The sequence below is a fragment of the Tenrec ecaudatus genome, chromosome 16 (genome assembly GCF_050624435.1).
Source record: "Tenrec ecaudatus isolate mTenEca1 chromosome 16, mTenEca1.hap1, whole genome shotgun sequence".
Taxonomy (NCBI): Eukaryota; Metazoa; Chordata; class Mammalia; order Afrosoricida; family Tenrecidae; genus Tenrec; species Tenrec ecaudatus.
The window spans coordinates 60928623-60950951 of NC_134545.1; the positions used below are offsets into that span (position 1 = coordinate 60928623).

The 22329-nt window shown below is 39.3% G+C and overlaps 1 protein-coding gene and 1 non-coding gene across 2 annotated transcripts in view; one reads left to right on the forward strand and one right to left on the reverse strand.

Moving 5' to 3' along the window:
• Positions 1-22329, forward strand: part of TMEM26 (transmembrane protein 26) — a 55329-nt gene that overhangs the window by 27225 nt on the left and 5775 nt on the right. The window contains exons 4-5 of the mRNA XM_075534468.1: positions 1401-1621; positions 20150-20226. Coding sequence (XP_075390583.1) covers positions 1401-1621; positions 20150-20226 — 298 coding nt within the window. The remainder of the gene's footprint in view (positions 1-1400; positions 1622-20149; positions 20227-22329) is intronic.
• LOC142429940 (U2 spliceosomal RNA) lies at positions 19456-19646 on the reverse strand. The gene has a single exon (XR_012780449.1). It is a non-coding gene; the product is annotated as a U2 spliceosomal RNA (small nuclear RNA).

Consider the following 22329-nt stretch of genomic DNA (forward strand, 5'->3'; position numbering starts at 1 on the left):
ATATGCCAAGGACACCGTCGTGGGTGAAAATGGCTAACGTGTCTGACTGCTAGCCAATAGATTGGTGTCTCAGAAGAAGGGGCTAGCAATCACTTCAAAAAAAAGCTCCCACTCAAAGCCCAGGGGCACCCATTTCTGTTCTCAAGCATATGGGTCACCATGAGCTGGAGTTGAGGCAAAGGCATTTTTATGTATACACACACACACACACACACACACATACATATATATACACATACATATATACACATACATATATATATCATATATAAGGAATGCACAATCATCTAATTAGGTTAGTAAATATATTTAACCTGAAGCACTAAGAAGCTGTAACACATATATCAGACCATATATGCACAGAGACATATTTGTGAAAGAATTCTATAGTTAAAAGACTGACATCTTCCCTATATATTTTGAAGTGTACATATTACCATAATTGGTAAGAATTTAGGCCACACTGGAATCACTTCCTTGGGTTCTGCAGATGCTTGCTGTTAGCAAATGAACCATGACTTGTTAGAAAATGATGGAAATGAGATACTCAAGGTCAAGGCCCCTAACACTAAGCCATGCTTTCAAAAGAAGATAAGGGGTTGATTCTGTGGGATTTAATAACCAAACACCCACTGCCATTGACTCGATTCCAACTTACGAGTGGCATCTAGAGGGGCAGCAGAGGCAGTAAATCTTTATGGGAATAGGCAGACTCATCTTTACCTGTGGAGCTGACACTGATGGGTTTGAACCGCTGACCTTCCAGTTAGCTCAGTTAGCTTACCTGACAGACTCACCATAGCTCTTTGTGAAGAGAACAATTCAATATGCAGAATAAAATAATGAATGTATCATTCTTAAATTGATTTATACTTCAAAATAATGAGGAATTTCTCCCCTAAGTAGATAAGAGTTACATTTTAAAGCAATAAAAAAAGAAAAGATTTTGGATTTGGTGAAAGTATTCCTAGATTAATAAATTCAGATTTGAAATCAATCAAGAAAAGTTCATGATTCTTTTGTGACTTTAATATGTGTTTTCTTTAAAATTTTGCTATCCATTATACCACACTGCAGAGTCAGATAAGACTACAAATTTAAACACAATTTAGGTATTTGATTATAAAATTGGAGCATTGTGGCATTGTACAATCTTAGTAGCAAATGTAAGGGTACCATTTTTTACCGGCTTTAAGGCAGCCTTCTCTTGAAGATTCCACTCCTTGCATTTTCAGAGTGTCCGGTTGAAAAGCATTTGCTTCTGTTAGTAAATAAAGGAGAACTCCCGAGAAAGCTGCACCCCACGAGTGACCTGTTGACAGGGCGTGATGGGGAGGGAGGCGTCTGTCTGAGGAGACACTGCATGCATACTCTGAACGTCTGACCTTTCTGCTCAACAGGCCAAAGTGTTTGTAAATAACTTGTCGACAGTGTGTGAGAAAGTCTGGACCCTGGGGCTCCATCAGACATTCCTGCTAATGCTGATCATTGGGAGATGGCTGCTCCCCATTGGAGGTGGGATCACCCGGGACCAGCTCTCCCAGCTGCTCCTCATGTTTGTGGGGACAGCGGCTGACATCCTGGAATTCACCAGCGAGACGCTGGAAGAACAAAATGTGAGGTAAGCATTGCAGCGTGGCCCTTTGGGTCAAGATCAGGATCACCATCCCCGACTCTTTACTTTCTCTTGTTTACATTCTGCACGAATAAGGATTTTCAATATGGTGTATGCCCAAGGGTAGAATAGGAGACTTCATAGAATTTGCTGCTTCTCAGATATATAATCGTTTACATCTCATCCATCTTTATATGTTTTGAATATGGCTACTTCTCAGCCCAGATTATATAAGTTTTAACAGATAAGCATTGTTGGTGCAGTGATTAAGTGTTCACAGCTAACGGAACGATTGAGTGCTCCAACCCACTGGCCCCTCTGCTGGAGGAAGCTCGGCAGTTGTCTTCCAGAAAGAATACAGCGTGGGGGAGCCCTGTGCGCCTCTTAAACTCCGCCCCGTAGTGTTGCTAAGTGTTGCTATCAATTCAAAGGCGATGTGGATTGATCTGTTGTTTTGCTGTTAAAAAAAACGGGCACATACATTTCTCAGTCATCGAGAACAAAAAAAACCTCTTCAGGTACGCATGACCACAGGTCACACCACGGGTACAGGGAGACATTCTAGGGTGGAATGGGCACCCTGAGCTCCTGTCACATTTGATGTGGTCTAGAACACATCCAATCTGAAGAGTCTCTTGTCAAGTAGCTATAGCCCCAATTGCGAGAGAGGGCCTAGAGGAGACACAGAGAAAGCTCTGCACTATCCAGTTGGGAAATGTATATTCCCTGGTGTTAATAGAGAATAGGGAAGATTAGGCTTTATTTTACTAAATTTTATTTTTAGTCAGGTTTGTTCAAACTGCCCAAAGGCTTTCTGGTATAGATGCCTATAAATTAAAACTTATTGAGTTGGTGTTTTTATTTTTGCCACAAGCAAATATTTCAGAATCCATGATCACATCTGTTTATGGAACTGCTTTCTTCCCATTAGGGATTAAGTCTCAGTGCCTGCATATACTTTCAGCTTGGGTTGTTTTGCACTATGCTATAAAAATAAATTGGAATGAGGCTGGCTTTTAATGCTACAGTTTACTTTATGCTGGGTTTTTCAAATAATGAAACATAAAGCTGAGCACAATATACTAACTTACTGAGTAAACTTAATATTTCCAATTATAGCTCAAGGTATATTTATAACCATGGATTTACCTTTTAAGATCATTTCCTGTTTCATTTATAATAATTTTCCTCACAGCTTATGAAGGTCAGACTTTCTTTATAAAATCAATCCATCCAAAATCGACCCATTGTCCTCAAAATGTTGAAGCTAGTCTTGCAGTTTTCATGACTTTCCTGGGGTCAGTGCTTTACATTGTGTAAGAAATCCTGGTGGCATGGTAGGTTCTGCATTCAGCTGCTGTTAGGTCAGTGGTTAGAGCCCTCCAGTCGATCTGCCTCCCTCAAGCTTTGAGGTCTTAGAAACCCAAAGAGGAGGCTCTACTCTGTCATGTAGGGTCACAATGAGTCAGGATGGACTCAATGGCAAATGTTGTTCTTCAGTTTTCATTGTATAACGTGTTTTCAAAATACTTATAAGGCATCGGAGTTACAAGAAACGTGAAGAAATCATGACAGAGCCCTTAAAAATAACAACCACAGACACTTTGACAAGGACAATATAATGGTAATTAACTATGACTGTATAAAAATAAACACATACTCACTAAATGTCTGGACACATGGTAGTGGAAAGGGGCATCCACAGGGAGATTGCCTGAGAAGCTACTCTGAACACACTATAGATCCCAAACCCTTCATTTGTTAGGCTTGTCCAGAAGTGACACTAGGGCCAATTTATAGATCGATGTTGGTCAGTACCTGTTAATTGTTAAATAGGTGAATGGGGAAAACAATCAATGATTGGTGGGGGGAACCTTTTCTTCATAATTAAAGTTTGTATCATGGTCTGAGAAAACGGATTTTAATGGAACCAAATAGACTCTGCAAAGGTTTATGTTTTCTAAAATGTTCTTTCAGGGTTCTTAGTCTCCATCAGAAGTCATTTTTATTATAACTTTATCTTTAATCTAGCTGTAATTGTCGAGAACCTTCTGCCATCTCTACTTAACTCCTGCTTGTCTCCACTTCCCAGACTTTTCAAAATCAAGATCCCCCAAAGAAGCTAGACATTTTTTTCTCTCTCCTAAATTTTACCATCCTAGTTTTTATTTCCTGTCTCAGACTCCTCCTATACCTCAAGAATTTATACGTCAGCCACTTGTCTCATCAACGAAAGACCAACAGCAAGTTCGTTCACCTCCCACCGCTTTATGTAGGATTTCTGAGACCACAAACCTACCCAGGAGCAGACAGTCTCTTCCTTCTCCCCAAGGAAACACGCAACCCTTTTCACAGGCACTTTGCCTCCAAACAACCGTTATGAAGAAGAAACTTATTTTACAAGTAAAATATGTTTCATAGTAGAGGGAATCTCTTCATTAGTATTCCCTTTAAGTATGACATTTACTTTCTGTTTTATTTTATTCTATATTTTGGGCTAAATATTCTATATTTAGGAGAAAGCCTGCAATGATATCTAGAGCACAGTGATTAATTACATTTCCTCTGACATCCTGAGTCACATTGAAAATCCATTTTTTATCCCTAATCAATTTCCTTCCTTTTTTAACATTAAAATTCATCGGTCAAATTTATACAAATGTACATAGACTTCTGAGACCCTGCAGGGTTTTTTTAAACAGGTTTACTGAATTAAACACCATTCACCTATTTTAATTCTACACGTCAATATTGTTTAGTAAATGTAGAGATTTGTACAACTCTCGCCAAATTTTAGGTTTAGAACATTCACATCATCCCCAAAGATTCCCTGTGGCTGTTTGCAATCAATCATCCCTGCCCCAGCCAGCCGTAAGCAACCACTGATAGGTTTTCAATCTATGTAGCTGTTTCTTTTCTAGAAATGTCATCTATGAATCGGGTTTATCTCTGGCTCCTCTCACCTGGAATGTTTTGGTGGTGAGTGTACCAGTAGTTGAATCCTTTAAAATGATTGATTAGTATTCCATTGGAACACATGTGCTACATTTTGTTTATCCATTCAGTAATTGTTTGACATTTCTCTTGCTTTTAAACTCTTCATTGCACTTTTGCTATAAAGTATGATGTTTCTATGGGCAGTCACAAGCAAGCTATATTCTGAATATGTTTTCATTACTTTTGGCAAGACATCTAGCATTAGAATGGTTAGATTTTATACTAAGTACAAGGTTAAGTGTTTAAAACAGCCAGACAACATTTTTTCCACTCACCTTGGCTGTACCTACCAGCAACATCAGAAATTGTCTTTTTCTCCACATTCTCACCTATTGGCCTGGTTTACAGTAAGGCTGTAGCTATTACAATATGTACAGAGTTGCATTGTCTTATGCCTTTCATTGAAAGTATCATGGAGAAGAACAAACAAAAGCTGGGTAGAATAAGTACAGCCAGAATGCTTCTTCCAAATGAGGATGAATCTGGGTGCTCACCTTGAAATCAGCAGTCCAGCGTGTAACTGCACCCTGACCAGCGCTCCTGAGTCAGTGATGGATACATTTTATTCTACGAGTAGAGTTGATTACAAGGCGACTAGGTGGCATAGGTGGTTTGCAATCAACTGTTACACTTAAGATTTGGTAGTTTGATCCCTGTCCAGTCCAGAATCTGTCCAAATTGCGGGGGGTGGGCGTGGGGGGATGGAATTACATTCTGTCCTTAAAAGACAGTTTACACTGACCGATGTCTCCCTTCATCTACTATTCTGTTGTCCATCCCCCAGGGATGGGGTTAAATGTAGATCATTGTGATTGGTTCTCCCTTTCTCCCCCACCTTCCCCTTCCCCTCTCAGTATCACTATTCTCTTTATCGGTCCTGAGGGGTTTATCTTTTCTGCATTCCTGTGTTTCCAGCTTTTATCTGTACCAGTGTACATCATCTACTCTAGCCAGATTTGTAAATTAGAATGAAAGTTGAGGGTGGGGGGCATTAAGAACTAGAGGAAAGATGTATGTTTCATCGGTGCTATACTGTACCCTGACTGACTCATCTTTTCCTTGTGGCCCTTCTGGGAGGGGTTGTGTAAGCAAGAAAAAATAATGTATAAATTATCAAGGGTTCATAAGGGAGAGAGGGTGGGGGAGGGAGGGGGGAAATGAGGAACTGATACCAAGGGCTCAAGTAGAAAGAAAATGTTTTTAAAATGGTGATGGCAACAAATGTACAAATGTGTTTGATGCAATGTGTGTATGTATGTATATATGCATGTATTGTGATAAGAGCTGTATGAGCTCCCAATAAAATGATTTAAAAAGAGAGATAGTTTAGAAGCAAATATACAAACACACTCACTGTCTCTTATTGATGTCGTAATATTCCAAAGTCCAGGTTGTTATGTGACATTGGTGTTAGGCAAGACTTGAGGGCCATGCCACCAGGCATGTGAGCTCCCTGCCCCACCATGCCTGCTCCATCACCATGGAGCCTTCCAGGAGGGCTTAGGGGTAGTCCTGGTGGTAGTTGGGTATTATCAGCCACTTGCTACTTCCTAGCACCCCTTCTAGATGGGGATCCATCCACTCTCTACCTGTTGCCTTCCACTGTACTTCATAGACGGGAGCCTGCTTATCCTCTACATATCACCTCCTGCTGCCCTCCCTGGCAAGGACTCTGCTTATTTGCTTCTTCTTCCCTGGTTTCATAGACCTATGTACCCCCCATCTGTAGCCTCCTCTTCTCATCTCCCTTCACTGACCTCCTTGGAGTTTTCAGGCCCTCCGCTAGTCTCCCTCTACTTTCCTAAGAGCATCATCCATTACTGCCCTATTGTGATATTGTGGATGAACAGTTGGAGATCTTTCAACACTGGCTACTTTCAGTCTCTTGGGTAGCCCAAGAAGGGTATCCCAGGCCCAGCTACAACATTGCCTGGGGTCTGAAATTTTTTTTTAAACTTGTCATAAATGCATAGTAATGGGATGGTTGATAAGTGGCAAATAGGTACAGGTTCAGTGTAAAAAATTGAAAGAAAGATATCTCATACAAACAATAACTATAAAATATCTTTAGTGCCTCTATTTCTATGACACAATAAATAAGGAATGTCACAAAGAGAGACATTTTCTGATGAAAAACTTGTTACTGCTTCAGGAAGATATATATACATATAAATTTTATATACACCTTAAAAAGACAGACCCAAAATATAGTAAGAAAAGGTGATAATATTAAAAGACAAAGTATGTCAATAGTTATAGCTGCAGATTTCAATGCCTCCCTCTCAAGAGTTGATTTGACAACTAAACAAAAAGTCTGTAAGGATATAGAAAATTTGAGTGACACTATTAGCCAAATTGACCTACCGAGCGTTAATGGACCATTCAACTGAACAACAAGAAAATACACATTTTTTTTCAAGCATGGAAGATATTCTCCAGCGTCAGCCATATGCTAGGTGATAAAACAAGTTTACATAAATTTAAAGGACTGAAATAATGTAAACTACATTCTCAGGTTACAGCATATTTAAAATAGATAGCCATAGAAAGTAATTTGGGAAGTCCCCATAGTGTGAAAATCAAAGAACTAATATCTAAGTACCCCATGGGTCATGGGGGAAATGACAAGAAAATTGGAAAATCTTTTGAACTGTATGAAATAAAATGATAACATAACCAAATGTATGTGATGCAGTTAAGAAAGTGCATAGAGGGAAAGTATTTGCTACTGTGCATGCCCGTGTTAATAAAGAAGGAACATTTCCAGTCTGAAAATCTAATCTTATTCTCTAAGAAAGTAAACGGGTAGAAACGCAAATCGTATCTAAAGCAAGAAGGGGACAATAGTTCAGAATGAAAACTAATGAAAAGGAGAATAGGATAGCACATGGTGTGTTATTTTAAAAATAAACAAGAGTGATGAATCTGAACAAGAAAAGAAAGAAGGCGTACCTTATCAAATTCAGGTATGAAAAAAGGGGGCATAACAACCGACCCTACAGAAAAATATCACAATTGCATGAGAATATTATGGATAATTTAAAGCCCAACTCAGGCAACTTAGGTGAAAGGGAAAATTCCTAAAGAGAATTTTGACTTATTATCAGTGGGAGTTTGCAATACTTGAACCCAGTCTTCCTGTGTGCTTATTTTTATTTTATCTTTCTGTAGCTACATAACTTAGTAGTCAGTGAGTGACGCAGGTAGTTGTGCCATCCTTGAGCATTCCCACCCGGGAGTGTGTACAAGCTCCTACCCTCTGCCAATGGGCCTGTGGTGACTGGGGAACAGTGTTCATTTCTACGTCAGCTTTTCTTTTCCACCAGGTCCCTCACGTATTCTCGCAGTTTCTCAGCCAGCCAGATAGAGGAGAAGATATTATCTAACTATTTTTTCACTCTCTACTTTCAGATCTCTCCGTTAAATTTTACCTTAGTCCATCCTTCCTCAAATCTAGAATTCCAATCTCAAGGTTGTACTGTGGATTTTTCTGTTTGGTTCCAACCAAGTTTGCTACTGTGACTAATGACACTGCTATGTGTGGGATTTCATACTCCACGTCACCTTCTGGCCATGAGGGGACTCTGGTGTTTATTTCAGAGCCCTCTGCAGTACAGCTAACCCGCTGGGAAACAGGAGGGCTACGGGGTCACCCTTGAGCAAGAACGCAGCAGACTCCCATTAGTTCATCCGAAAGTTTTGCTAACTTTGCATGAAAAGCTGTAACTTAATTTGTTGTTTACCTTTGCTTGATTCCAGAGCTCTTAAATGGTTGTTTTTTTTAAAAAAACTTCCCCACATTTTCCATGGCTGTTGAAGAGAGAGTTTGCTTATCTTTTTACCCTACAGCAGTCACCCTGCAACATTCTAATGAGTCTGAGTTTCAGATCCATTGCCAGGATGTGTAATGGGCATTTGAAGTCGTCGTTTACACATTTAGAGATCACTCTGTACATTCTTTAAACAAAATAATTTATTTTAAAAATCTGTCCCATATTCTTTCTGTGACTTAACTCTACTTGAGAATCTATCCATGCTTGAAGCATATTTTCTTTGTCTTCTTTTTAAAGATAGTTTTGTTGGAATATACTTCACATATCACGCAAATGCACATTCAGTCACAGGAAGAAGAGCTGTGCTCTCCCCACCACAGCCAATTTCAGAGCACTGTCTTCCTGTACTCATTGTTGCTAGTGCTTCATTTCCCCCCAACTTCCCCTGCCATGCCACTAGGTAATTAATCTCTCTGTAGCGTCACCTGTCCTGGCTTTCATGTACACAAAATCATACAAAGTACAAACAGGAAGAAAAAAACAAAACAAATAAAAAAGATTAGCCAAAATGGAAAAGCCTCACTTGAAAAAGAAACAGAATATATTAAAAACCAAAACATCAGTAAAGTGGCTCAAAAGGGAGACCAAATGATATTGCATTTTTACCTGACTACCATATGTACTCAAATATAAGCCAACCCGAGTATAAGCCGAGGTACCTAATTATTACCCGGGAAACCAGAAAAACTGATTGACTCGAGTATAAGCATAGGGTGGAAAATGCAGAAGCTATCGGTGAGTTTCAATAATCAAAACAATTGAAAATAAACTTACTAAAAATTGAGACACCAGTGGGGTAATGTATTTAAATATTTATTTTAAATAAAAAACAAATAAAAGGACAACAAGTTATTTAACATTAGTAAATGAGCACAGTAAGTGGAAAATAGGTTCAAGAAAAACAAGAAGATATCAACAATGATACCTTAAGAGTACTATTCCCTGAGCTCAATCAGCAACCAAGCTAAAATGTAAAGAGTTAAAATCCTACAAAACTGGATTTAATTTGTATTCCAATGCAGAGCTTCAGCTGGTGTGAGGTCATCATAGCCACTGTCCTCACTGAGATCACCATCATCACCATCACTGCTGTCATTTTCATACAAAGTGCAGTCTTCACTGCCATCCATAGCATTACTAATACTACATTTCTGGAAGGCACGTCGCACCATGTCTCTGGAATGTCTTCTCATGCATCTTGAACCCACTTTGCTATTAACTCTATGTCAGGCTTCATGAGATTTCCTCCTTTTGTTAGTCGGGCTTGACCAGATGACATCCATTCATGCCACATCCTTCGCACACTGTCTTTAAAAAGGCTTATTCAAAGATACATCCAGAGGCTGTAGTATAAATGTAAGCCCACCTGGAATAACAGCTAAAGTAACTCTACTAGATTTTGCCAATTGTTTTATGTCATCCAATAGATGGGTTCTGAACATATCCCAAACAAGTAACAATGACTTTTTCTTTAAGGCTGCTCCTGGTCGTCGGTTCCAAATTTCTTCCAGCCATTTATTTGTTCCATCTCCATTCTTCGACCCTTTAACATGTGCACGCACAGTAATTCTTGGTGGGAAATTGATCTTTTTGGGCAAGGTCTTTCTTTTAAAAATAATGACAGGTTGCAGCTTAGTTCCATTAGCCAAACATGATAGAAAAACTGTAAAGTGTATTTTTTAATTTCCTGTGGTTTTGAGAAAAATGGGGTTTTCTCCTAAACTTACCACAGGTCTGTTGCTTGGAAGATAAAAAGTCATGGCAGTTTCATCCATATTCCCAATATCTTCCAGATAATAATTATAAATCCCTCTTTGTTTTATAATAAATTCCGGGAATGACAAAGTTTTTCCTTCAAGGTCTTGTGGCAATTTCTGGGAAATCTTTGTTCTTTGTCTCAAACATAGTAGGCCAAACCTATTCATAAAGCAGGTACACCATCCTGCTGATGCAGCAAATTTTTCAATGCCTGGTGCTATATATTTGTCATCCTTAGCCATTTGTAGAGCACGTATACAGATTCCCATGCTTTTTACGCAGTAACCATTTTGACAACGCTCCATAACCTATTTATGCAATTCACTCTCTAGAGCCCCATAAAAAGACGGTAAGCCAAGACGAGCTTTTTTAGCTGTTGAAATCTGTTCCAAATCAGCCTTCATTTTCCGCCACTCCCTCACTTGCTTTTGGTCAACACAGAATTCCCTACTTGCAATACTATTATTGCTTTCTTCAGCTCTTGACACAACCTTCATTTTGAAACCAGCCTCATATGACCGGCGTTTTGTTTGGGTTCAAGAGTATCCATTTCTAATAGGATAAAAAAAACAAGATTTTGAAAAAGAACGTTCATGGTAATACCCCTCCCCCCCCCCCAACGTGTTAGTCGGGAGGCGGAGGGGGCAGAGTCCGTGTGGGCGGGGGATGCAGGATGTGAATTAACACAAAGACCAGAGGGGATAGACAGAGCGCAGCCACAGACAACACATCCTTACCGGTTCAGCTGCCAGCGTAAGTGAATCACTATGGGTGATTCTGTGAATTGGAGCCATCCACATCATAGGACAGCTCTGATTGGTTAGATATGAGTAAACAAACATTCAAAGCCCTGCAGTGTCAGCGGGGCTTTGAATGAACAGAGGAGAAATGGCAATCACCCGCGAGATAACTGGCGCTCATCCCATTACCTTGCGGGGGTGGGTGGGGGGGGGGAGGCAGCGAGATGTTACACCTCCCTGGGGTACTGCTGACCTGTGTATAAGTCGAACCCCAGTTTTTCAGCACATTTTTTGAGCTGAAAAAACTCAGCTTATACACGAGTATATACGGTACATGTGCCATAACTGACTTTACACTGTTCTCTCAGGGATATCTAGGTTATTCACATCCCTGCACTATGTTCAAAGGAGATTCCCAGGAGACTAATCCATGTGTGGGCACTGCAAATGGATTTGTCATCCTTATCCTTCCACAAACTGGGTGTTCACATTTAAGCTCTGATAGAATTCTCTACTTCAGATTTGGATTTTATTATTTAAAATCCTTGAACCACACAGGTTGGTATTCTTCTTCTATGTGGACTTGGTTGATGCCTCACTTAGAGGTATTTTAACAAAAGCCTTTAGAGCCCTAGGGGCTACTTTGTCTGATAGCTGGGAGCCATCGGATTTCTTCATCACACTTCACCAGAGCACCCTCATCTTCAGCGATCTCTTCATGAGGGTTAGTATCAAGTAGGGCCACGTTATAAAAAAACTAATCATTCTTAGATTAGGACTAGAAGTAAGGAAGAATACAAAATGCATTTGTGTGTCTGTGGCTTATATAAATTTTGGGTTCACGTTAGACACATGATTGTCATTTTATGAAATAGAACATTTCTTTGATGCGTAAACACATTCTACTCTGGTGTCATTTATTTAGTCAGTAGTATAGAATTTAAAACACCTGAGAAAAAGAAATTGTATGAGTATAGGCTGGTTTCAAACAGCAATTCATGAATTGTTGACTTGTAGAGATTAAACTCATCAGCGATTGAACACCATGTAATGAACAGTGGGGATTGGTGATAGGGCAAACTGTTCAGTAACACTCATTCACAAAACAGAACACTTAGCAATACTTATCTAGACCCCAAGGGGAGAATACACCCAGTACTTGTTTCTCCTTGGACAGTTTTGACCTAGTTTCTATCCAGCCCTTGATGACCCAGGCTGTGTGGTATAGACCACTGAGATTTCAGCTTCTGTCCCTTAGAGATGCACATCATTCTTCATAGACAACACCAGAATAATTCATTTTGGAAACCTCCCTAAAGGAACTGAACTTGACCTCAACTCACCTGAAGCAGAATTAGGGAACTAACATACTCCTTTGGACCTACGGGTGAAATGCTCTAATGTAAGAAGCAGATGACTGCGATTTTAAGGTTATGGAATTGATGGTAGTTAGGCTTTTGTTAGAATCTCTTCCTTTGCATATACTCAATGAATGGTGGCCTTCTACTACCATATATTTATTTCCTTTTTCTTTATTGACATCTTTTTCTTGTCAAAACACACAACACACAAAAAAATTCTTTCTTCAAAGTCTTTGTAAATTTTTGTTTAGACCTTGAAATGTTCGTTTTTTTTAAAATCATTTTATTGGGAGCTCATACAGATATCATAACATTTCACAGTTCAATCACATCAAGCAGTTTTATACATTTACTTCCACACTCAGTTTCAAAATATTTTCTTTCTTGAACTTCTTGATATCAGCTCACCTTTGTACCCTCCCTATCACCCAGGAACTCTTGCTTCCCCCATATCTATCTATATATAGATATAGATATATAGATATAGATATCCATATTTTATATATATATCCATATCTTACACCATCCACTATCCATTAACATACCTTCTGTTGTTCAATCCCATTGAGTGGGGTTATAGAGTCATCAGTGCTATCAGCTCCCCATTCACCGCACCCACCTCCCCCAAGCTCTTCTTGTACCCGTGCCCTCAGGGAACCATTCCTTCGGTTACTCTTTCTGTAGGGTGTATCTGTCTTGATTTTCATGTCCCAAATGATCTTAAATATGAAAATGAACATACAGAAATCTAACATGAGGTGAAACACATAAAAACCATAATAGTAAAGGGAAGAAACATTAAAGAATTAGAGCATAGTTCTGTGATTCATCAGTGCCATTCCACTCCCTGGATTTTTCATCCATTCCATGCAGGCCTTCTGTGAGGAACTGCCTATTATCTTATAGGTGGGTTTGGGGTCTCCACTACATCCATGGCCCTTCACATTGATTTGGTTGCTTGTTTATGAACTCCTGATACCTCTTCACATCGAAACCTCATGATCACACAGGCTGGTGTGCTTCTTCCATTTGCTGCTCTTTTGCTAGATGGCTGCTTGTTTACCTGTAAGCCTTTAGCCCTGAAAGAGACGGGGGTCTGGACTAATGGCTTATAACATGTAAGTGTTCTAAAATTGATAGCGAGCAGTGTATAGCATTTCTGGTCATGTTTGATTGATTGAATTGTACTAAAGAGGAATTACTGAGAAGTGAACAATGGATTAACATAATGGTGAAGTAGGAGGGAAAAAAAAGAAAAGAGCAATGAGAAAAATGACATGTATACATATGCAAATGTAACAAGGAAACAGATGGATTTGGGGACTCTACTTAAATATTACCTCAGTACAAGAATGGTTTGTTCTAATAATGTGGCATTGTTTGGTACTCACCTTCCTGATGAGATTGCTGGGTGCATAAGCAAATGTGGTAAAAAGGCTGATGGTGCTCATCTATTAAAAAATATAGCAATGGGGTTGAAAGGTTCTTTTTGATGATGAATATCATGTCATTTTTCTGCAATTAGTCATTCCCAGCATAATAAACCATGTGATTATCTGATTCAAAATATTCCATGCCAGTTCATTTTGGCCTGAGATATCAATTTTTATGCATATCTTTTTGAGTACTTTCAATTTTCTGCACTTCATAATTTGTTCATTCTTTTTTTAGGAATATAATTTATTAGTAATTTAACTCATAATTAAAATTGTGTATTTACAATTTTTAAAAAACAAACATTTCATTGATGACTCTTACAGCTTATAACAATCCATACATCAATTGTATCAAGCACATTTGTACATATGTTGTCATCATCATTTTCTTTTTTTTTTAATCGTTTTATTAGGGGCTAATACAACTCTTATCACAATCCACACATACATTAATTGCGTAAAGCACATTTGTACATTCATTGCCCTCATCATTCTCAAAACATTTCCCCTCCACTTAAGACCCTGTCATCAGGTCCTCATTTTTCCCCTCCCTTCCCGCTCCGCCTTCCCTCATGAACCCTTGATGATTTATAAATTATTATTTTTTCATGTCTTGTCCTGTCCGACGTCTCCCTTCACTGACTTTTCTGTTGTCCCGCCCCCTCTCCAGTGGCCTACAAATGGGCTTTAGGTATCCACTCTGCACTCCCCACCTCATTCACAATGGTAAGATTTTTGTTCTGATGAAGCCTGATACCTGATCTGTTCAACACCTCGTGAACACACAGGCTGGTGTGCATCTTCCATTTGGGCTTTGTTGCTTCTGAGCTAGATGGCCGCTTATTTACCTTCAAGCCTTTAAGACCCCAGACACTATCTCTTTTGATAGCCGGGCACCATCAGCTTTCTTCGCCACATTAGCTTATGCACCCATTTGTCTTTAGTGATTGTATCATGGAGGTGAGCACACAATGCTATGATTTTTTGTTTTTTGGTGCCTGATAACTGATCCCTTCGGCACCTCGTGATCATACAGGCTGGTGTGTTCTTCTATGTGGCCTTTGTTGCTTCTGAGCTAGATGGCTTTTTGTTTATCTTTAAGCCTTTAAGAACCCAGACGTTATCTCTTTTGATAGCCAGGCACCATCAGCTTTCTTCACCTCATTTGTTTATTCACCTACTTTGTCTTCAGTGGTTGTGTTGGGAGGGTGAGCATCATAGAATGCCAATTTAATAGAAGAAAGTATTCATGCATTGAGGGAGTACTTGAGTGGAGGCCCAATGTCCTTCTGTTACCTTAATACTAAACCTATAAATATAGGCCCATAGATCTATTTCCCCATCCTCATATGAATATATTTGCATATGCATATGTCTTTATCTAGACTTCTATAAATGCCCTTTGCCTCCCAGCTCTTTCCTCTATTTCCCTTGACTTTCCTCCTGTCCCACTATCATGCTCCGTCCTTCCTGGGTTTCAGCAATGCCTTTTCGTTATATTACCCTTGATCATGCCGTACAAGGGCTCCCACACCCACCTCACCAGGCCTCCCACATCCACCTCACCACCAATTTGAATCACTTGTTGTTCCCTTGTCCCTGGGTTTGTTAACACCACTTCCTTTCTCCCCACTTCCTCCCTGGAACTGTCGGTCCTGTTGTTTTCTCCTCAAGTTTGTTCATCCAACCTATCATATTTAGACAGATGTGCGGAGATAATAACATGCACAAACACAAGGCAGAGCAAAACCAAGCAACAAATATACAACAAAATATACAGCAAAACCAAGCAACAATATACAACAAAACAACAACAACAAGCCACTGACAAAGAACAAAACAAAACACAACAAGAAAGAAAGGCTTGTAGTTAGTTCAAGGATCATTTGTTGGCTTTTTGGAGTGTTTTGCAATCCAGTCTGTTGGGGCACCACACCCTGGCCCCAAAGTCCACCTTCAGCATTCCCTGGAGACCTTGCTGCTCCATTCCTTTGCTGTTCTGCTGCACCCCCCAGTTCTTTGCCTTGGTGTGGTGGGATCAGATCAGGTGCAATTCCCACACTGTGTCTCCGGTGCTGTCCCCCGCAGGCCATGGGTCAGTGAGGGATGTCATGTCTCATAGTGGGGCTGGTCATGTGGTCCTCTCTGTGGACTGGCTGCTCTAATTGGGGTCATCGTCCTCAAGGCCTGGTGGGCAAGGATGTGCTCCACTCTCTCCTACTCCCCCTTCACCAGCACCCGTGTGCCCCAATCAGATATGCCTCTCTCCTGGAGCTGCAGATTCAATGTCGTCTTTTGAAATAAACTCTTGTGGGGGAAGGGACAGGTGTCCACTTAGTAGTTGGGATTGGGGCCGGCCCCCCAGGCCTCTCCACTGGTTTCCTACTCCAGACCAGTATGTTGCATTCACATCTTGGAGCCCTGGGTTGAAGTCTGGACATAACTTGGTTCCTATTTCCCTGTGGAGATATAAACAAAACCCTCACCTCGGGTGGGTTAGTGCCCTGTGCCCCCGCTACCCATTTCTTTATTATTATTTTTTTTCCTTTCCCCAACTCCTTTTTAGTTGTCTACCATGTGTATCCCTGTATTTGATCTGGTCCCTGCTATATTACCTGGTCCTCACCTCAGGAATGTTTGTATATAGTAGCTTTTCCCTATGCCCCTTTTGCATTTTTTTTATAGCTTACCTCAGCGGACTCATGTTGTACTTGTCCTTTTGTGCTTCACTTCCTTCACTTGAGGGTAATTGTATTGGGATTGCATTAAACTTATATAGTGCCTTTGGCAGAACTGACATCTTGTATCCTTCCACTCTGCCAAACACCTCTATTACTCCCTGTACTCCCCTTGTGGAACTTTTGGGATTTCCTATATTAAAAAATCATATCATTTTCAAATAATGATCGTTTCAGCTCCTCCTTCCCCAGACGAATACCTTTAATGTCTTTTCTTTGCCTTATGCTTTTAGCTAAAACCTCTAGCACAATATTAAATAAGAGTGGTGACAAGGAGCATCCTTGCGTGGTCCCCTTTTTCAGTGGGATTGTGTTAGTCTTTTCTCCATTGACTTCCATGTTGGCTGTTGGTTTTTCATATATAGCTTGTATTGTCTTGAGGAATTTTCCTTCCATTCCTATCATCTCAAGTGTCTTAAACAGGAATTGCTGTTGGATGTTACCGAATCAATATTATCATGTGGTTCTTATATATTTTCATGACAATGTGATGAATAATACTAATGATCTTTTGTATGTTGAACCATCCCTGCATCCCTGGTCTGACTCCCACTTGGTCATGGTGAATTATTTGTTTTATATACTTTTGTATTCCCTTGGCTAGTATTTGTTAAGGATTTTTGCATTGATGTTCATTAGGGATATTGGTCTGTAGTTCTCTATTCTTGTGGGATAATTGCCTAGTTTTGGTATCAGAGTTATACTAGCTTCATAGAAGGAGTTTGGAGCTTGCTATCTTTTTCTATGTTCTTGAAGAGTTTGTGTAGGATTGGTGTTAGTTCTTCCCTAAATGCTTGGTAGAATTCTCCAGTGAAGTAATCTGGTCCAGGGGATTTTTTTTTGTTGGTAATCCCTTGATAACCTTGACTAGTTCTTCTCTCTATGGGTCTGTTGAAATTATTGACATCCATCGATGATAGTCTAGGGAGGGATTTTTTTCCCCCAAGAATTTGTCCATGTCTTCCAAATTGTTGAATTCATTGGAGTACAGTCCTTCGTAGTATAGTAAATAAAATGTTTAACTAATCACTAGTTTTTCTTTCCTTGACCTACTCCATTATCCCCTGGCTCTTGGTTCCATTGCCATACTACATATATTTTAATGTAATATAGTGGAATCCTTAAAATGATAGATTCTGAAATTAGCTATCCAGGGTTTTTTTGTCCTCAACATATAAAACTAGCCATTCTAATTTTTAGCAAATTACTTCATCTGTCTATGCCTGTTTCATCATTTTTAAAATTGAACTAAATGTAGAAAAACTCTGGAAACTGATTGTGTTAGCAATTATACAATTCTACTTGACTTGATTGAACTATGAAATGATATGATGTATGTACTAAATCCCAATTAAACTAGATTTTTAAAAATGTAAGTAAAGTAGAACAAAGAAGTTTAAGTATAATAATAGAGTTAAATATTGAGAAAAGTTCCTGAAACAGGGTACATGCTAAGAAATTGTGGGTAGGTAATGTTATTTTAAAACATGGAGTCTTATTCAATACCTACTGTGTATAGACATTGACTTTGCAAAGGGGGAAATTTAGTTGAATTGCCAAGACAATTCCACTTAACGTCCTAGACTATGTGATTTTTGTAAAGGAATCTATAATTGCATCTGATTTTGGAAAATCACAAATCATGTCACACTGCAGACTCATATTTAGGTCTGAGTAAGAGAGAAAGTCCTTGTTCCCTTTTCATGGCTGCTGGCGTGAAGGGCTCTTTCTTCCATCCTATCCTAAGCCATTCAGTTATATCTTGTTAAGATCGTTGAGGATCCTGATTGTGTCTTCCAGTGTACTGGTTTTCCATCCATGCTCCATATCAGACGTACATATCAGAAGCATTCCATCAATGTCATCAACCAGGCATTTGATGAAATAGGAAGTAGAACAGAACCCAGGGCAGAGCTGGCAGCAGCCTCTCCGACAACTCCCTTTGGGGACTCATCATTGAAACAACTAGGAATTCACCTAGCAGTTGTATTCACAGTCAAAATTTAAAAAAAATCCAGTCTTGTTAATAAATACACGACAGGAGGGATATTTTCCAGAAGGCTTATTTTAAACCTGATTGCATTATGTCGTGTTGGTGGTATAGTGGTGAGCAGAGTGAACTTCCAAATCCATTATGTCTATTACCAATTTATATAGCATCACCTGCTTGGCAATCCTAGGTCTATTAAAAAGAGAAACTTAGTTAAGTGTAATTTGTTCTTAGGGAACCTACACTTATTTCTCGTGATTATTGCCTTCATTTTCTAAGGACTCACGGGGAATCTTTTAGATAATCACTTATATAATCTAACCAGAAATTAATAGTAAATGTATTCTTTTAGTCTAAGAAATAATTCTGCCTTATTTTGAAAGCTGAAACTTCATTTTTCTGTTGCCGGCTTTGTCTCCACCATTAACTGCCGAGACAGGTAATGAAGGCTTAGGAATCTCATTTACAAACTCTCAGAGTTTGGGGATCTAATCTTTCAGAGCCTCAACATTATCCCTTACAATCTCAGCAATTACTTCCGTTTCAGTGACTCTTCCCTGATGCTTTTCTAACTCTCTCCCATCAGAAAATCTCTCTTGAATGGGAAGATAGAAACAAAACCTCTTATTATATCATTGACCACAAATTGATAACTTCCCATCTACTTTTGATCAAAAAAAGAAAAGTGGCTTTAATGATTATCCTTTTTTTTAATTTTAATTTTTTTAATGATTATCCTTTAAATGCATGCGATAGAGTCGTTCTGACTTTAGACCTGGAAATCATTCTCTTAAGCCTGTGTCATTTTTATGTTTGCTCAACAATCGACTTTCTTCTTGGTACATTCAATATTCCTTCCACTTAGATATGTTGAGTGCCCCTTATTTTTGACAGGTGTTGTTCTCAGCACTGGAGATACCTTGGTGAACAACAAAAGAGACTCAACCCTTGCCTTAGCTTCTTTTTTTTTTTTTTTGAAGTCCTCCGAGGGGGTGCACCGCTCCTGGAGGTACTGCAATACCAGGTTGATGCGTGGAGTGGACGGAGCAAGCTCCTATTCCAACTCCCTGCTTCAAAAATCCATTTAATATATTGTCCTCGGATAGAGGATGTATCAGATATTAAACTGATAAGAACAGATACTACACTTGATCTTAGCCAAAAGGCCGAGAAGCGATTGCCTTAGCTTCTTAGAGCTCACTGAAATGCCTCCCTCATTTCCCTGTACCCGATGACCATGTCATAGGACATGCTGAGCTTTTAATTTTTGAGAATTATGTAGCCCTCTTGAAATTGCTTTTCAACTAGTCTTAAAACAATTATCTCCCTCCTGCCCACCAAATAGCATCAGTGTCAAATGTTTCTCCTAGCCTGTCACTCTCCTAAGGTTTCCATAGTTTTAAAAACAGAGACCGCAAAATGGGACTCAGAAGCCTTGCCGCAAATCAGGCCAAATTTGCTGTAATTGCAAGCTTGGAAGTTGGGATAGCTCAACTTTCTTCTTCTCCGTCTCCTTTTCCTCCTTCTCCTCCTCCTGCTTCACGTAATTATTCCATTGTGATCGTTCAAAGATTGATCATGAATTTCTTGCATGACCAAGATCACATGGATTGAGGAGCTTTTTCTTTTCGCATAGGACTTCAGTTTCTGTTGTTAATGAAGCATTGTGTCTGCATTGTAGGAATAATCCTGCGCTGGTCTATGCCATCCTTGCTATATGGACTTGGAGCATGCTACAGTTCCCACTTGACCTTGCAGGTGAGTGTCTTGATGTCCACTGGAGAAAAGAGGACATTTCAATTCTTGATGATCAGTTGTACTAAAGGAAAGGAGACAATTGAGAGGATCGTTGTGTAGACAGCTTTGTTCCAGATCACTTTACAAGAGAAATAGATTAAAATTTAGGAAATCCATTTGTTGATTCACTCTGGGACATGGGGTGGTAACAAAGTGGATCAGAGAGCACAGCTTTAGACCCAAATTAAACTGTTATCTCATCAATTATGATTTGTCAAACCTGCAAATTGGTGAATACGTCTGATCCTCAGTTCTGTCACCATGAATTGGGCATGACGATCATAGTGTTAGGATTCTTGTAATGACTAAATAAGATGTAATTGATAAAGCATAGTAGCAGGCAAGTGTCAGCTCTTCATATTTTTCAAAGGTCATTTTAAAAGTCCTCTATCAGACCTCCTGTATCAGAACCTCAGAGGGAATAAGCAGTTTCAGGCTTACATGGAAAATGGGACTTGATCTTCCTTTGATACAGACAGAAAAAAATAAGATGTTGCCAGATGTTTCATATTAGTGATGCCCTAAAGGGGCGATGTCGAAGAGTTATCAACCTCATGTAGCTCGTGGAATATAAATTAACTTAAATGTCCTAGAATCCAAAGCTCATTTTTTTTTCAGTCTCTCTCTAGACACATGGAAGCCCCCAGTTGTCACATCTGGCTACTCTATTGGACAGCACCCATAGAGAACATTTTTATCGTCACAGAATTTTCTGTTGAACAATACTGATCGGGCATTATCTCATAACTTTTATGACTTTAGCAATTCAATTTGGAATTCTCTTAGATGCCACCTTACCCTGAAAGAATTCTAGGATTTAAGAATTACATTTTCTGCAGGCCAGAATTGGTTTTTATTACACCCTACTCTTACGGCCTTAAGATTAGAATTGAACTTGAGGATGGTGTTATTTAATTTTTTTTCCTCAGTGTCTTTTTGTTTTGCTCTCATGTGCCCAGACAGCTCAGAGGTGGCTTTAGATCTCAGCATTCACGTTTTGTGAACAAAATCATCACCAGGCTGGTGGAAATAGTCCACCATGTGTTTTTGTGGTTGCTTATGAGATTTCAGAAACCTAAATTACCAATTAATGTATGACAATAACACACAAGCCCACATAAGCACATACACATACTCTCTCACACACGGACTTTTGTCCCGCAGTTCAACTGAGAAAATATTGGGCTCCATTACTTTAGATATCTAGTACCTGTGGGGGGGCCCCATGAGAACCATTTTCCAACCCTAGCTTCTTAAGAAAGGCTATTATTGATCTCATATTGGTTTTTTCTTTTTGCATTCACTCTGCTAATCCTTACCCTCCTCCTTTATTTTGTGGTTTATAGCCTTGCTAAGAAAATTTTTATTTAAGAAGGACATTTTGTAAACTTTCAGGGGTGATAATGTTATGCAGCTGTTTGAAAAACAAAGACCAAATGTTACTTCTGACTAACTCACCATTGTGTTCACCAGCAAACAGCACAGTCTGCTCACCCATATCGAGGCAGCTTCAGAATATTTTGCAGACTCCGATAGAAGAAGGCCTTCTGTGTTTTAACATTCTAAATGGAAGGTTTCATTATTATAAAATAATTATTTCCCATCCTTGACCCCGAATTAAATTTACATTTTTGAAGTTAAAACAAAAAGTTTCATCTGTTGATTGGGCCTCTTTGTTCAACTAGAAAATCAGTAATTATATCCAGTCTCTTCCTGTAAACAGTGAAACCAAGCCATAAATTAGAACAAAATAAAACAACAGTGGCATTTATTTGGAACTTCTTTCCCACCATTAGAAAAATTAGTTTTACGTGAATTAAGTTTGTACTTGAATCTAAGCACTTGGATTTTCCCGTCACAATGAACACCCATAGCCAAATAAAGGAATACATTAGTAAACGCTAAAGGAAAGGGCCCAGAGCCACTGAGCCATGGACACTGTTTCGTCTCCCAAACATTATCAGCCAGGGAAAGATCGGGTGAGAAAGCGGAGAGAAACCAGGAGTGCTAATCTAATGTTAATGCACCCTGAGTTACAGTCACGTGCCACAACATGTCTGCTCA